General features: G+C 45.3%; 1 protein-coding gene across 1 annotated transcript in view; it reads left to right on the top strand.

Moving 5' to 3' along the window:
• Nucleotides 1-15,073, top strand: part of LOC135509007 (prickle-like protein 1) — a 102,064-nt gene that overhangs the window by 74,869 nt on the left and 12,122 nt on the right. Inside the window, exons 2-3 of the mRNA XM_064929289.1 lie at nt 9,352-9,549; nt 14,697-14,810. Coding sequence (XP_064785361.1) covers nt 9,370-9,549; nt 14,697-14,810 — 294 coding nt within the window. The 5' untranslated portion in view covers nt 9,352-9,369. The remainder of the gene's footprint in view (nt 1-9,351; nt 9,550-14,696; nt 14,811-15,073) is intronic.

Raw genomic sequence — 15,073 nt, 5'->3', positions numbered from 1 at the left:
GAAATGGTTACTTGCTTGTTTATTGGATTTGAAATAATCTGTTCCACCGATCTTGACTGGAGAAACATCTTGTTTGACGCGCAGAGAAAAACAGACTTGTCTCAATATGAACTGGAGAACCTGAACCTTTTGAACTGAAAATCTGATTTTCTCTCCAAGTAGACCTAGTTTACAACCCAAATAACATCCCATTCCCTATAAAGTGCACTACTTTTGACCAGAACCCTATGGGGCCCTGGTCAAAGTAGTGCACTATATAGGGAATAAGGTGTCATTTGGGACGCTACCCTAGACCCTAACCAGAGTGAGTCAGTGGGTGAGACTGTGCCAAATCAAACATGTACAGTCCAGACATGCTGACAGAGAACCGTGTGTTGGGGCTGTGGGCTTGTCCATCATTCGTCTCCTTGAGGATGTGAGACAGTAATTCAGACCAGCAGCTGGTTATTTTCCCTATTCTTTTAACAAGGGTTGTTCATCTACTGTACTAGATGGATTTACTGTGTACATCTACATTATATTTGGAGGACATCTTTCAATCAATGAGTTGAGATGAGAAATACAATACAAAAAATGTAATTGAACTGCGAAGTATGACTCCTGGTTTATTTAGTCTTGTGGGACTGTGTCATTATCCTTCAGTAAATCTGCAGAGAATGTAAAGCAGATGTCAGGACACTTGTGGTATCCCATCTATATGTTGGCTGTATGGCAGCACAGATCCTGTTGTTTCCCTCATTCCATGACTGAAGTGTCCTCTACATTGTAATTCATTGCGCATTTAGCATTTCCATAGGAGTCAATAGTCAGTGGTTACCCCAGCAGGGTTTCTCTCTATCCATACTCCCAGACTCCACCAACCCACTACACTGTCCCCCTCACCCTGCTCTGTGGGGAGATACCCTACCACCCACTCCCCGCCCGGCTGGGGGTACAAGGTCTCTGTGGGGAGATCAGATATGCATCTGAGGCTCCCAAGGTAAAGCCATGTTAACAAGCACCTTTACAAAAGGCTGTTAAACATTCAAGACTGCAGGGGTCCGGGCCACATCGGCCAGAGGGAGGGGAACACAGGAACTAGCTTACTGTGAGCTAACAGGGAGGGGAACACAGGAACTAGCTTACTGTGAGCTAACAGGGAGGGGAACACAGGAACTAGCTTACTGTGAGCTAACAGGGAGGGGAACACAGGAACTAGCTTACTGTGAGCTAACAGGGAGGGGAACACAGGAACTAGCTTACTGTGAGCTAACAGGGAGGGGAACACAGGAACTAGCTTACTGTGAGCTAACATTGTAAGAGCTAACTTTTCAACTCTTGAGCTTTGAGAGTTTGTCAGAGAGTTTGTGTGTGTGCTGGGTAAGATGGTTTGGTAGTCAGTCAGTAGGTTGAGGAAATTAAATCAATTACATCTGAGGTGAGAATTAGCATACTTGCAGATGATGTTCAGGAAAAGGCATTGAGCTATTGTCTCTGATGGGTAACAAATGTGTTTTTATTTAACTAGGAAGGTTAGTTAAAAACAATCTCTTATTTTACAATGACGGCCTACCCCGGACAATGCTGTGCCAATTGTGCGCCGCCCTATTGGACTCGCAATCACGGCCGTGATACAGCCCGGGATTGAACCAATCTGTAGTGACGCCTCTAGCGCTGAGATGCAGTGCCTTAGACCGCTGCGCCACTCGGGAGCTATGATCTTTGATGGGTAGCCAGTGAAGTCTGATCTGGGTGTATCTCAGACTTGACATTCTTCTGAGGCAGGTTCTGAAGGGGAAGAAGAAGCTTCTTATCTGAGCAAACATCTTTTGCTCTCTTTCTCCCTATCTATCTATCTCCTCTCTCGCCCCCCTCTTTTTCTCCCTCTCCCCCTCCCTTTATCTTCTCTCTCCCCCCTCTCTTTATCTTCTCTCTCTCTCTCCCCCCTCTCTTTCTCTCTAATGAATGTCTTATGTATCCCCCTCTGTGACATAGCATGGCCCATGCTGCTAAAGTCATGTTCTCTCTCTACTTTACTCTGGCTGAACTTTCTCTATAGCCTTAATCTACCCTGAGATACACAACCCACCAGTCTCTATATACAGTAGTTCACCTTAATCTAGCCTGAGATACACAACCCACTACTCTCTATATACAGTAGTTAACCTTAATCTACCCTGAGATACACAACCCACTACACCACTCTCTCAACACTGCCACATAGTTTGGGATTATTTCAACAAATCAAATCAAAATGTATTTATATAGCCCTTCGTACATCAGCTGATATCTCAAAGTGCTGTACAGAAACCCAGCCTAAAACCCCAAACAGCAAGCAATGCAGGTGTAGAAGCACGGTGGCTAGGAAAAACCCCCTAGAAAGGCCAAAACCTAGGAAGAAACCTAGGGAGGAACCAGGCTATGTGGGGTGGCCAGTCCTCTTCTGGCTGTGCCGGGTGAAGATTATAACAGAACATGGCCAAGATGTTCAAATGTTCATAAATGACCAGCATGGTCGAATAATAATAAGGCAGAACAGTTGAAACTGGATCAGCAGCACGGCCAGGTGGACTGGGGACAGCAAGGAGTCATCATGTCAGGTAGTCCTGGGGCATGGTCCTAGGGCTCAGGTCCTCCGAGAGAGAGAAAGAAAGAGAGAAGGGGAGAATTAGAGAACGCACACTTAGATTCACACAGGACACCGAATAGGACAGGAGAAGTACTCCAGATATAACAAACTGACCCTAGCCAACCGACACATAAACTACTGTGGCATAAATACTGGAGGCTGAGACAGGAGGGGTCAGGAGACACTGTGGCCCCATCCGAGTACACCCCCGGACAGGGCCAAACAGGAAGGATATAACCCCACCCACTTTGCCAAAGCACAGCCCCCACACCACTAGAGGGATATCTTCAACCACCAACTTACCATCCTGAGACAAGGCTGAGTATAGCCCACAAAGATCTCCGCCATGGCACAACCCAAGGGGGGGGCGCCAACCCAGACAGGATGACCACATCAGTGAATCAACCCACTCAGGTGACGCACCCCTTCCAGGGACGGCATGAGAGAGCCCCAGTAAGCCAGTGACTCAGCCCCTGTAATAGGGTTAGAGGCAGAGAATCCCAGTGGAAAGAGGGGAACCGGCCAGGCAGAGACAGCAAGGGTGGTTCGTTGTTCCAGAGCCTTTCCGTTCACCTTCCCACTCCTGGGCCAGACTACACTCAATCATTTGACCCACTGAAGAGATGAGTCTTCAGTAAAGACTTAAAGGTTGAGACCGAGTTTGCGTCTCTGACATGGGTAGGCAGACCGTTCCATAAAAATGGAGCTCTATAGGAGAAAGCCCTGCCTCCAGCTGTTTGCTTAGAAATTCTAGGGACAATTAGGAGGCCTACGTCTTGTGACCGTAGCGTACGTGTAGGTACATTACATTACATTTAAGTCATTTAGCAGACGCTCTTATCCAGAGCGACTTACAAATTGTATGTAGGTATGTACGGCAGGACCAAATCAGAGAGATAGGTAGGAGCAAGCCCATGTAATGCTTTGTAGGTTAGCAGTAAAACCTTGAAATCAGCCCTTGCTTTGACAGGAAGTCAGTGTAGAGAGGCTAGCACTGGAGTAATATGATCAATTTTTTTGGTTCTAGTCAGGATTCTAGCAGTCGTAGATTCAACAGACGTAGATACAACAAGAAGGGTCTTATTTTGCACCCTTTTGATTGAAGACAGGTTCTCTTGGTTTGAGGGTCTCTAATCATCATGAATGCAGTAGTTAACAGCTCATCTTTGAGAGAGAGAGACGGGGGCAGAGAGAAAGACAGACATTGTGGGTCAGATTACACAGCCCCACAAAAAATTCCAAAACAAATCCAATTTTGATAAACTTCCATATCTATTAGGTGAAATATCAGTGTGCCATGACAGCAGCAAGATGTGTGACCTGTGTCCACTGTAATGAATACTCAGGGAGAAAAAAGGTGTAGATTCACGCGCAGGGCGCGGCAGGTGTTCATTTCACCTTCGCAGAAGGCAGGAATAGTGGTCACAGGCAGGCAATGGTCATACACAGGTAGGCAAACAGGCAGGTGAATCAAAACTAGGACTGAAGGCTATAACTTGTTCCCACAAACGAGCTAAGAAAAGGCTTAGTAGAGTCAAAACGAACAACACTTCACAAAGGCACAAACAGAATGAACTGAACCAAATAAGGAGCTGATGACACCAGGTGAGTAACTAACAGGTGAAATCGATGAACACAAATGAAAGACAGGGCTACGTTCAAGAACACAATGAATCAGAACACACGGTTGACTTAGAAAATAAATACAGGACCTTACAGCCACAAGAAAAGGTCAAAAAGTTATGAACAAACACCACTGTAAATACAACCCATATTTATGTTGATTTATTTACCTTTTTGAACTTGTTACAACACTGTATATAGACATCATTTAACATTCTATTATTTTTTTACTTTTGTGAGTGTAATATTTATTGTTCGTTTCTGATTGTTTATTTCACTTTTATTGATTATCTATTTCACTTGCTTAGGTAATGTAAACATGTTTCCCATGCCAATAAAGCCAGAAAGTCCCCACAATAATAGTAAACAAGCAACTGAGGACATTTTGTTAGACCCCACAAGGAAAAGGGCTATTTCCTGGGGATTTAGGGTAAAGGTTAGAATTAGGGTTATGGTTTAAAAGTTAGGTTTAGGGTTAGGAGTTAGGTTTAGTATTAGGATCAAATCAAATCAAAGTTTATTTGCCACGTGCGCCCAATACAACAAGTGTAGACCTTACAGTGAAATGCTTAAACAGAGAGTAGGGCGAGGAAGAGCTTTGGGTTAGGGTTAGAAGTTAGGGTTAGGTTTAGTGCTAGGGTCAGGTTTAGGAGTTAGGGTTAGGTTTAGTGCTAGGGTCAGGTTTAGGAGTTAGGTTAAGTACTAGGGTCAGGTGTAGGAGTTAGGTTTAGTACTAGGATCAGGTTTAGGAGTTAGGGTTAGGTTTAGTGCTAGGGTCAGGTTTAGGGTTAGGGAAAATAGGATTTTGTGTCCCCCCACAAGGTTAGTTGATCAAATCGGTGTGTGTGTGTGTGTGTGTTGTAGGCATGTGGACTGTGCTGCCCTACGGATGTGTGTGTGAGTGTTCCTGTCGAGGCCAGGCATGCAGACCATGCATCTCCTGCTGCTATCTCACAGAGACTCGTTACTAAACGAGACCAGGATGCAGAGCAAACAGCTGACTCTTAAACAGTTTGGCCTCTGTCAGTGGAGGGGTGTGTGCGTACCTGTCTGCTTGCATATCTGTCTGTGTTCTGGTCCTCTACTATCACAGTGTTCTGACCCTCTACTATCACAGTGTTCTGACCCTCTACTATCACAGTGTTCTGATCCTCTACTATCACAGTGTTCTGATCCTCTACTATCACAGTGTACTGACCCTATACTGTCACAGTGTTCTGGTCTTCTACTGTCACAGTGTTACGGCCCTCTACTATCACTCTATTCCGACCCTCTACTATCACAGTGTTCCGACCCTCTACTATCACAGTGTTCCGACCCTCTACTATCACAGTGTTCCGACCCTCTACTATCACAGTGTTCCGACCCTCTACTATCACAGTGTTCCGACCCTCTACTATCACAGTGTTCCGACCCTCAACTATCACAGTGTTCCGACCCTCTACTATCACAGTGTTCCGACCCTCTACTATCACAGTGTTCCGACCCTCTACTATCACAGTGTTCCGACCCTCTACTATCACAGTGTTCCGACCCTCTACTATCACAGTGTTCCGACCCTCTACTATCACAGTGTTCCGACCCTCTACTATCACAGTGTTCCGACCCTCTACTATCACAGTGTTCTGACACTCTACTATCACAGTGTCCGGTCCTCTACTATCACAGTGTTCGGTCCTCTACTATCACAGTGTTCTGACCCTCTACTATCACAGTGTTCTGACCCTCTACTATCACAGTGTTCTGACCCTCTACTATCACAGTGTTATGACCCTCGACTATCACAGTGTTATGACCCTCTACTGTCACAGTGTTCTGGTCCGCTACTATCACAGTGTTCTGACCCTCTACTATCACAGTGTTCTGACCCTCTACTATCACAGTGTTCTGACCCTCTACTATCACAGGGTTCTGGTCCTCTACTGTCACAGTGTTCTGACCCATTACTATCACAGTGTTCTTGCCCTCTACTATCACCGTGTTCTGATCCTCTACTTTCACTGTGTTCTTTCTGGTCTACTGTCACGCCTGACTTCTTCAAAGCCACCAGTCAAGTGTGGCGGCTTTTCTCTGCTGTATTCCCACCAGCCCCCCTAGCCCCGTGTGCCCTGCCCAGCCACGGGGGGGTGGAAGCTGGGGTACGAGGGGTGTGGAGAGGGTGCGCTGACCACTGGCTGGGCTCCATTGAAGTCTCACAGTCAGAGCTGTAGCGCTGTGGCCTTTTCTTTTCAGAAATGATCACAACTGCCCATTATTTTCCCCCATGCCTTTTTGTCCTAGAAGGCCGTTCAGCGTGGCTGGTACAGCTCAGAGTAGCATTCAGATGGTATGTTACTTCAGGCAGGTTGGAACTTTTCAAGTAGCAATAGTGGTAGTAGGAAATCACATTTATCAGGCTTACAAAATAGTTGTAATACTGTGGTGGTACAGGAGTAGTACAGTAGTAGTACAGTAGTAGTAGTAAAGTAGTAGTAGTACAGTAGTAGTAGTACAGTAGTAGCAGTACAGTAGTAGCACAGTAGTAGTAGTATAGTAGTAGTAGTACAGTAGTAGTAGTACAGTAGTGGAAGTACATTAGTAGTACAGTAGTAGTAGTACAGTAGGAGCACAGTAGTAGTAGTATGAGTACATTAGTAGTACAGCAGTAGTAGTACAGTAGTAGTTGTAGTACAGTAGTAGTTGTAGTACAGTAGTAGGTGTAGTACAGTAGTAGGACAGAAGTACAGTAGTAGTACAGTAATAATAGTACAGTAGTAGTACAGTAGTAGTAGTACAGTAGTAGTAGTAGCACCATTAGGAGTACAGTAATAGTACAGTAGTAGTAGTAGCCCCAGTAGTAGCCCCTGTAGTAGCCCCAGTATTAGCCCCAGTATTAGCCCCTGTAGTAGCCCCAGTAGTAGCCCCAGTAGTAGCCCCTGTATTAGCCCCTGTAGTAGCCCCTGTATTAGCCCCTGTAGTAGCCCCTGTAGTAGCCCCAGTAGTAGCCCCTGTAGTAGCCCCAGTAGTAGCCCCAGTAGTAGCCCCAGTAGTAGCCCCAGTAGTAGCCCCTGTAGTAGCTCCAGTAGTAGCCCCAGTAGTAGCCCCTGTAGTAGCCCCAGTAGTAGCCCCAGTAGTAGCCCCAGTAGTAGCCCCTGTAGTAGCCCCTGTAGTAGCCCCTGTAGTAGCCCAAGTAGTAGCCCAAGTAGTAGCCCCTGTAGTAGCCCCAGTATTAGCCCCTGTATTTCTATCTGTCCGTGTCAGGGTCCACTCGATGGTCCCCATCCCTTTCTCTCTCATCCCTCCATCCCTCTCTCTCTCACCTGTCAGACAGACAACAACCTGACCTCCCAATTCACCTGTCTCTTACCTCTATCTCTCATACCTCCATCTCTCTATTTCTCACCTGTCAGACAGACAGCGTCCTGACCTCCTCTGACTGACCTGTGTCTCTTCCCTCTATCCATTCCAAAGATGAAAGGATGATTAGAGAGACAGACAGACGCCCTCTTCCCTCCATCTCTGAGGCAGGTTGAAAAACAAACAGCCCTGAGGAGAAGAAGAGGGGCGGAGAGATAAATGAAAGAGACGGGTAAAAAACAGGGGCTTTGGACATTCGCCACATGGCACTGTGATCCACAGGGGGTTGTGTATCCTATAGCCAGGGGGTTGTGTATCCTATAGCCAGGGAGTTGTGTATCCTATAGCCAGGGAGTTGTGTATCCTATAGCCAGGGAGTTGTGTATCCTATAGCCAGGGAGTTGTGTATCCTATAGCCAGGGAGTTGTGTATCCTATAGCCAGGGAGTTGTGTATCCTATAGCCAGGGAGTTGTGTATCCTATAGCCAGGGAGTTGTGTATCCTATAGCCAGGGAGTTGTGTATCCTATAGCCAGGGAGTTGTGTATCCTATAGCCAGGGAGTTGTGTATCCTATAGCCAGGGAGTTGTGTATCCTATAGCCAGTGAGTTGTGTATCCTATAGCCAGGGAGTTGTGTATCCTATAGCCAGGGAGTTGTGTATCCTATAGCCAGGGACTTGTGTATCCTATAGCCAGGGAGTTGTGTATCCTATAGCCAGGGAGTTGTGTATCCTATAGCCAGGGAGTTGTGTATCCTATAGCCAGGGAGTTGTGTATCCTATAGCCAGTGAGTTGTGTATCCTATAGCCAGGGAGTTGTGTATCCTATAGCCAGGGAGTTGTGTATCCTATAGCCAGTTAGTTGTGTATCCTATAGCCAGGGTTACTGTTGTTATACAGACCTCCAGCTGTAGTCAGGGAGTTGTGTATCCTATAGCCAGGGTGACTGTTGTTATACAGACCTCCAGCTGTAGTCAGGGAGTTGTGTATCCTATAGCCAGGGTTACTGTTGTTATACAGACCTCCAGCTGTAGTCAGGGAGTTGTGTATCCTATAGCCAGGGTGACTGTTGTTATACAGACCTCCAGCTGTAGTCAGGGAGTTGTGTATCCTATAGCCAGGGTGACTGTTGTTATACAGACCTCCAGCTGTAGTCAGGGAGTTGTGTATCCTATAGCCAGGGTGACTGTTGTTATACAGACCTCCAGCTGTAGTCAGGGAGTTGTGTATCCTATAGCCAGGGTGACTGTTGTTATACAGACCTCCAGCTGTAGTCAGGGAGTTGTGTATCCTATAGCCAGGGTTACTGTTGTTATACAGACCTCCAGCTGTAGTCAGGGAGTTGTGTATCCTATAGCCAGGGTTACTGTTGTTATACAGACCTCCAGCTGTAGTCAGGGACTCACTCATCTCATCCCCCTGCTATAAATATCTGTATTTATCACCAGAGGAACAAAAGTGTTGCAAAGATCCCTTCAGCGCCTTTCGGGGAAGATAACCCACATGAACGCAGTGCTGGTGGTGACTCAGTCAGTGCTAAGCTGTGCAACATGTCTGAGACTGACTGGGTGAATGATGTTTGGATCACTTTTGTTAGGAACCAAACTGAAGAAAAACTGACTGAAACAGGGAGGGACAAACGAAAGGACTAAGAAAAGCTCACTTTAAGTTCAATCTCCACAATGAACCCTGGACCATGTGTACTACTGTATGTGGATGATGTATCTATCACTCTGCCTTGAGTAAAACATATCTCCCTCTCTCTCTCCCTCTCTCCCTCTGCAGTAGAAGGCGTGGTGTGTGATGAACCTAGAGAGTGCGTGTGGTTACCAGGTCGGGGCACGGAGCCCGCGAGAAGTGATGGAGCAGAAAGTCCAAGGTCAGCTGAACTTTGGCTTCCAGAGGAGTTCCACGTCAGATGACGACTCAGGCTGTGCCCTGGAAGAGTACGCCTGGGCACCGCCTGGCCTCAGACCAGAACTGGTGAGATGCCCCCAAATATACAACACAACAGGGTCCCGTGTAGCTCAGTTGGTAGAGCATGGCGCTTGCAATGCCAGAGTTGTGGGTTCGATTTCCACGGGGGACCAGTAGGGAAAAAGTCCAAAAAAATGTACTCACTCACTACTGTCAGCCGCTCTGGATAAGAGCATCTGCTAAATGACAAGAAAGTACAAATGTAAAAACACACTCTGTTCTAATATACTGTACAATATGCCCCTTAAATTCAACACTATACGCCACTTAAACTGAATGAAAATATAAAGGCAACGTAAAGTGTTGGTCCCATGTTTACATGAGCTGAAATAAAAGATCCCAGAAATGTTACATAAACATAAAGCTTGTTTTTCTCAAATTTTGTGCACAAATGTGTTAACATCCTTGTTAGTGAGCATTTTTCCTTTACCAAGATAATCCATACATCTGACAGTTGGGGCATATCAAGAAGCTGATTAAACAGCATGATAATTACAGAGGTGCACCTTGTACTGGAGACAATAAAAGGCCACTCTAAAATGTACAGTTTTGTCACACAACACAATGCCACAGCTGTCTCAAGTTGAGGGAGCGTGCAATTGGCATGCTGACTGCAGGAATGTCCACCAGAGCTGTTGCCAAAGAATTGAATGTTTTTTTCTCTACCATGAGCCACCTCCAACGTCGTTTTAGAGAATTTGGCAGTAGGTCAAACCGGCCTCACAACCGCAGACCATGAGTAACCACGCCAGCGCAGGACCTTCACATCCGGCTTTTTCACATGCAGGATCGTCTGAGACCAACCACCCGGACAGCTGATGAAACTGAAAAGTATTTCTGTCTGAAATAAAGCCCTTTTGTGGGGAAAAGCTGATTCTGACTGGCTGGGCCTGGCACCCAAGTGGGTGGGCCCATGCCCTCCCAGGCTGCATCCCTGCCAATTAATGTAAAATCCATAGATTAGGGCCTAAAATATTTATTTTAAGTGACTGATTTCGTTATATGAACTGTAACTCAGTAAAATTGTTACGTTTATTTTTTTATTCAGTATATACAGTACATGTACTGTTGAAGTTGGAAGTTTACATACACTTACTTTGGAGTCATTATAACTCGTTTTTCAAACACTCCACAAATTTCTTGATACACCCATCCCAGCGGGATCATTTTCATCAACATCCGCTGAATTGCACAGCGCCAAATTCAAATTAAATTACTAAAAATATTTAATTTTCATGAAATCACAAGTGCAACATAGCAAAACACAGCTTAACTTGTTGTTAATCCACCTGGTGTGTCAGATTTCAATAAAGCTTTTCGGTGAAAGCATAACAAGCGTTTATGTAAGAACATCTCTCTCAGTAGACAAAATATTACAAACAGCTAACAGTAGATTGGTCACGAAAATCAGAAAAGCAATAAATTAAATTGCTTACCTTTGATGATCTTCAGATGTTTGCACTCACGAGACTCCCAGTAACACAATAAATGTTCCTATTGTTCCATAAAGATTATTTTTATACCCAAAATACCTCCATTTGTTTGGCGCGTTATGTTCAGAAATCCACAGGCTCCAGCGGCCACGTCATCGCAGACAAAAATTCCAAATAGTCCGTAAAGAAAGATGTCAAATGTTTTTTATAATCAATCCTCAGGTTGGTTTTACAATATATAATTGATAACATGTCAACCGGAATGTAGCTTCTTCCATAGGCGAGAGAGAGAAAATGGCTGTTGCGCACAAAAAATTCTGCTGGCACCCAGCCATCCACTGATGCGATGGGTTCTTTCTTAATCATTTTTCAAAATAAAAGCCTGAAACTATGTCTAAAGACTGTTCGCAGCTCGAGGAAGCCATAGGAAAAGGAATCTGGTTGATATCCCTTTAAATGGAGGCAAGGCATCAAACGGAACAGAGAGCTTTCAGGAAAAACAGCACTTCCTTGTTGGATTTTCGTCAGGTTTTCGCCTGCAATATCAGTTCTGTTATACACACAGACAATATTTTGACAGTTTTGGAAACTTTAGAGTGTTTTCTATCCCAATCTGACAATTATATGCATATTCTAGTTTCTGGGGTTTCAAATAGGTACGTTTTTTAGCCAAAAACGAAAATACTGCCCCCTACACTCAAGAAGTTTAACAAACTATAGTTTTGGCAAATCGGTTAGGACACCTACTGTATGCATGACACAAGCCATTTTTCCAAAAATTGTTTACAGACAGGGTCAGAAGTTGACTGTGCCTTTAAACAGCTTGGAAAATTCAAGAAAATGTTGTCATAGTGTTAGAAGCTTAGAAGCTTCTGATAGGCTAATTGACCTCATTTGAGTCAATTGGAGGTGTACCTGTGGATGTATTTCAAGGCCTACCTTCAAACTCAGCACCTTGCTTGACATCATGGGAAAATCAAAAGAAATCAGTCAAGACCTCAGAAAAATATTCTAGACCACCACAAGTCTGGTTCATCGTTGGGAGCAAATTCCAAATGCCTGAAGGTACCACGTTCATCTGTACAAACAATAGTATGCAAGTATAAACACCATGGGACCACGTAGCCATCATATTGCTCAGGAAGGAGGCACATTCTGTCTCCTAGAGATGAATGTACTTTGGGGTGAAAAATGCAAATCAATCCCAGAACAGCAGCAAAGACCTTGTGAAGATGGTGGAGGAAACAGGTACAAAAGTATCTATATCCACAGCAAAAGAGCAAAATGAGTCCTATACCGACATAACCTGAAAGGCCCCTCAGCAAGGAAGAAGCCACTGCTCCAAAACCGCCATAAAAATGGCAGACAACAGTTTGCAGCTGCACATGGGGACAAAGATCACACTTTTTGGAGAAATGTCTTCTGGTCTGATGAAACAAAAATAGAACTGTTTGGCCATAATGACCATCGTTATGTTTGGAGGAAAAAGGGGGAGGCTTGCAAGCCAAAGAACACCATCCCAACCGTGAAGCAGGGTGTGGCAGAATCATGTTGTGGGGGTGCTTTGCTGCAGGAGGGACTGGTGCACTTCACAAAATAGATGACATCATGAGAAAGGAAAATTATGTGGATATATTGGAGCAACATCTCAAGACATCAGTCAGGAAGTTAAAGCTTGGTCGCAAATGGGTCTTCCAAATGGACCATGACCCCAAGCATACTTCCAAAGTTGTGGCAAAATGGCTTAAAGATAACAAAGTCAAGGTATTGGAGTGGCCATCACAAAGCCCTGTCCTCAATCCTTTAGAAAATTTGTGGGCAGAACTGAAAAAGCATGTGTGAGCAAAAGGCCTACAAACCTGAATCAGTTACACCAGCTCTGTTAGGAGGAATGGGACAAAATTCACCCAACTTATTGTGGGAAGCTTGTGGAAGGCTACCTGAAACGTTTGACCGAAGTTAACCAATTTAAAGGCAATGCTACCAAATACTAATTGAGTGTATATAAACTTCTGACCCACTGGAGAATGTGATGAAAGAAGTAAAAGCTGAAATAAATCAATAATTCTCTCTACTATTCTTCTGACATTTCACATCCTTAAAATAAAGTGGTGATCCTAACTGACCTAAAACAGGGAATTTTTACTGGATTAAATGTCAGGAATTGTGAGAACTGAGTTTAAATGTACTTGCTTAAGGTGTAGGTAACGTCTAACTTCAACTGTATATGCAATATAACCCACGACCTTGCCGTGTCTAGTGTCATGCTCTTACCAACTGAGCCACATTAGCCCATATAGAAGGACCCATAAACACATTTGGCTCGTTTAGATAGGAGCTGAGAAACACCATAGTAGCTTTCTCTGTCATTATTTTCCTCGTCATAACTCCATTAGGCATATTGCCAGGCCCCCTCGGGCTATTGGGGTGGTGAGCAGGGCAGAGGGAGGGTTTGTCGTATTCTTGTCACCCTGAAACCGGACAAAGCTGCTCGTCTCTAACCGTCGCTGTGGCACTTTGACCCTTAGGGCCACTGGCCTGGCTACTACTTTGCCCCTCGGGGCAGTTGACAGCAACTGAAGGCTACATTAGGAAGGAGAGTCATGACTGCTACCAGATAAAAGGGTGGGATGTTCTTGTCTCCTGTTTAGAAGGGGTTTCCTGCTGCTCGGCACATCTCTGGGAATTGCAATTGACCCCCACAATCCTCAGTGTTGAGCTGTCGTAAACGATGCACATTTCATGCTGCGGTTACTCCTGCATCCACCTCCCTCGGTCAGGGCTAAAGAGCAGTAAGATGACTGACCCCCTACCTCCAGGGCTGTGTGTTTCTCCACTGTAATGTGCACAACAGGGCCGTTCAACAGAATAGTGGCTGTAAAGGCATTACAGTTGACCCAGGCATTTACACACAAAAGGGGGCTGTTTATTTGGAGGCTTCAGAGCCTGGGTCTCTTGTTGCTTCAGCCCCCCCCCTTCATTGCTTCCATGTGTGCTGTTTAAAGGGAGGTAGAGGGGGATAGAGAGTGAGGGGAGTAAGGGAAGAAAGGGAGAGAGACAGAGGGAGAGAAGGACGAGAAGGTAGTTGGGAGAGTGCCACATAACACAAGTGGACCCTGTTTGTGAACGAGCCTGTAAAAGGCAGCTGTGGCGAGGTCCACTCCAAGCTAAACCTAGTGTTGCCAGCAACCAGCGGGACGGGGGGACTGATCCACATCTAAAGGCCTCCTCCTGCATCTGATCTGTCAGATCTCTTACTAATCACCAGCAGACTTTTCCATGCCAGAGTTTGTAATATATATATATATATATATATACACATCCTGTCTGTGTCTTTGGGGTGGTGCTTGACAAGTCTGCCTGTCTCAAACAATGGAGCCCTCCACTATGCTCACTTTTCAGGTAGGGACACACGCACACAGCCCATTATCCAGGGACAGGCTTAGCTGGTATTATAATTTCTAATGTGCTGAATAACATTTACCTGGGCCAGTAAAATAGTTTGAGAAATCTGGGAAGTTGCTCCTCCGTTCGACAGGGAGCTAGGATCCTGTCAGGGCTGTTTTTATATTCTCCATTAAGAACATGTTACTTCACAGCATAAACAACGCTTCAGGTTAATTTTGTGTGTGGTAGGTGTAAGCATGGCGCTACCAAAGGATCAAATACACAATGTGTGTGTGTGTGTCTACCATCTGTCTTCTGCTCTGTGTGCTCCAGGTCCAGCTGTATTTCTCCTGTCTGCCTGAGGACAAGGTTCCTTACGTTAACAGTCCTGGAGAGAAGTTCAGAATCAAACAGCTCCTCTATCAGCTGCCTCCACATGACAACGAGGTAAGGAAAAGGCCCCAAAAGAGTGTGGTTGTACGTGCATGGGTGTGTGTAGTTCATATAAACTGTGTGTATGTTTGTGTGTACGCGGTGTGTGTACGCGTGTGTGTGCTATAACATGCATCCCAGCATGCACTCTCATTAAAGGCGTCGTAACAGGGCAGGTCTCACAGCAGGACAGCACCCATTTTCCCACCATCCATCCCTCCATACATCCCATCCATCCCATCCCCTTTCCCAGACTCAATGTTGTTTGAAGATGTGTC

This window comes from Oncorhynchus masou, chromosome 22 (assembly GCF_036934945.1).
Source record: "Oncorhynchus masou masou isolate Uvic2021 chromosome 22, UVic_Omas_1.1, whole genome shotgun sequence".
Lineage (NCBI taxonomy): Eukaryota > Metazoa > Chordata > Actinopteri > Salmoniformes > Salmonidae > Oncorhynchus > Oncorhynchus masou.
The sequence above is the reverse complement of the archived record's forward strand: the minus strand, read 5'-3'. Positions and strand labels throughout refer to the sequence as shown.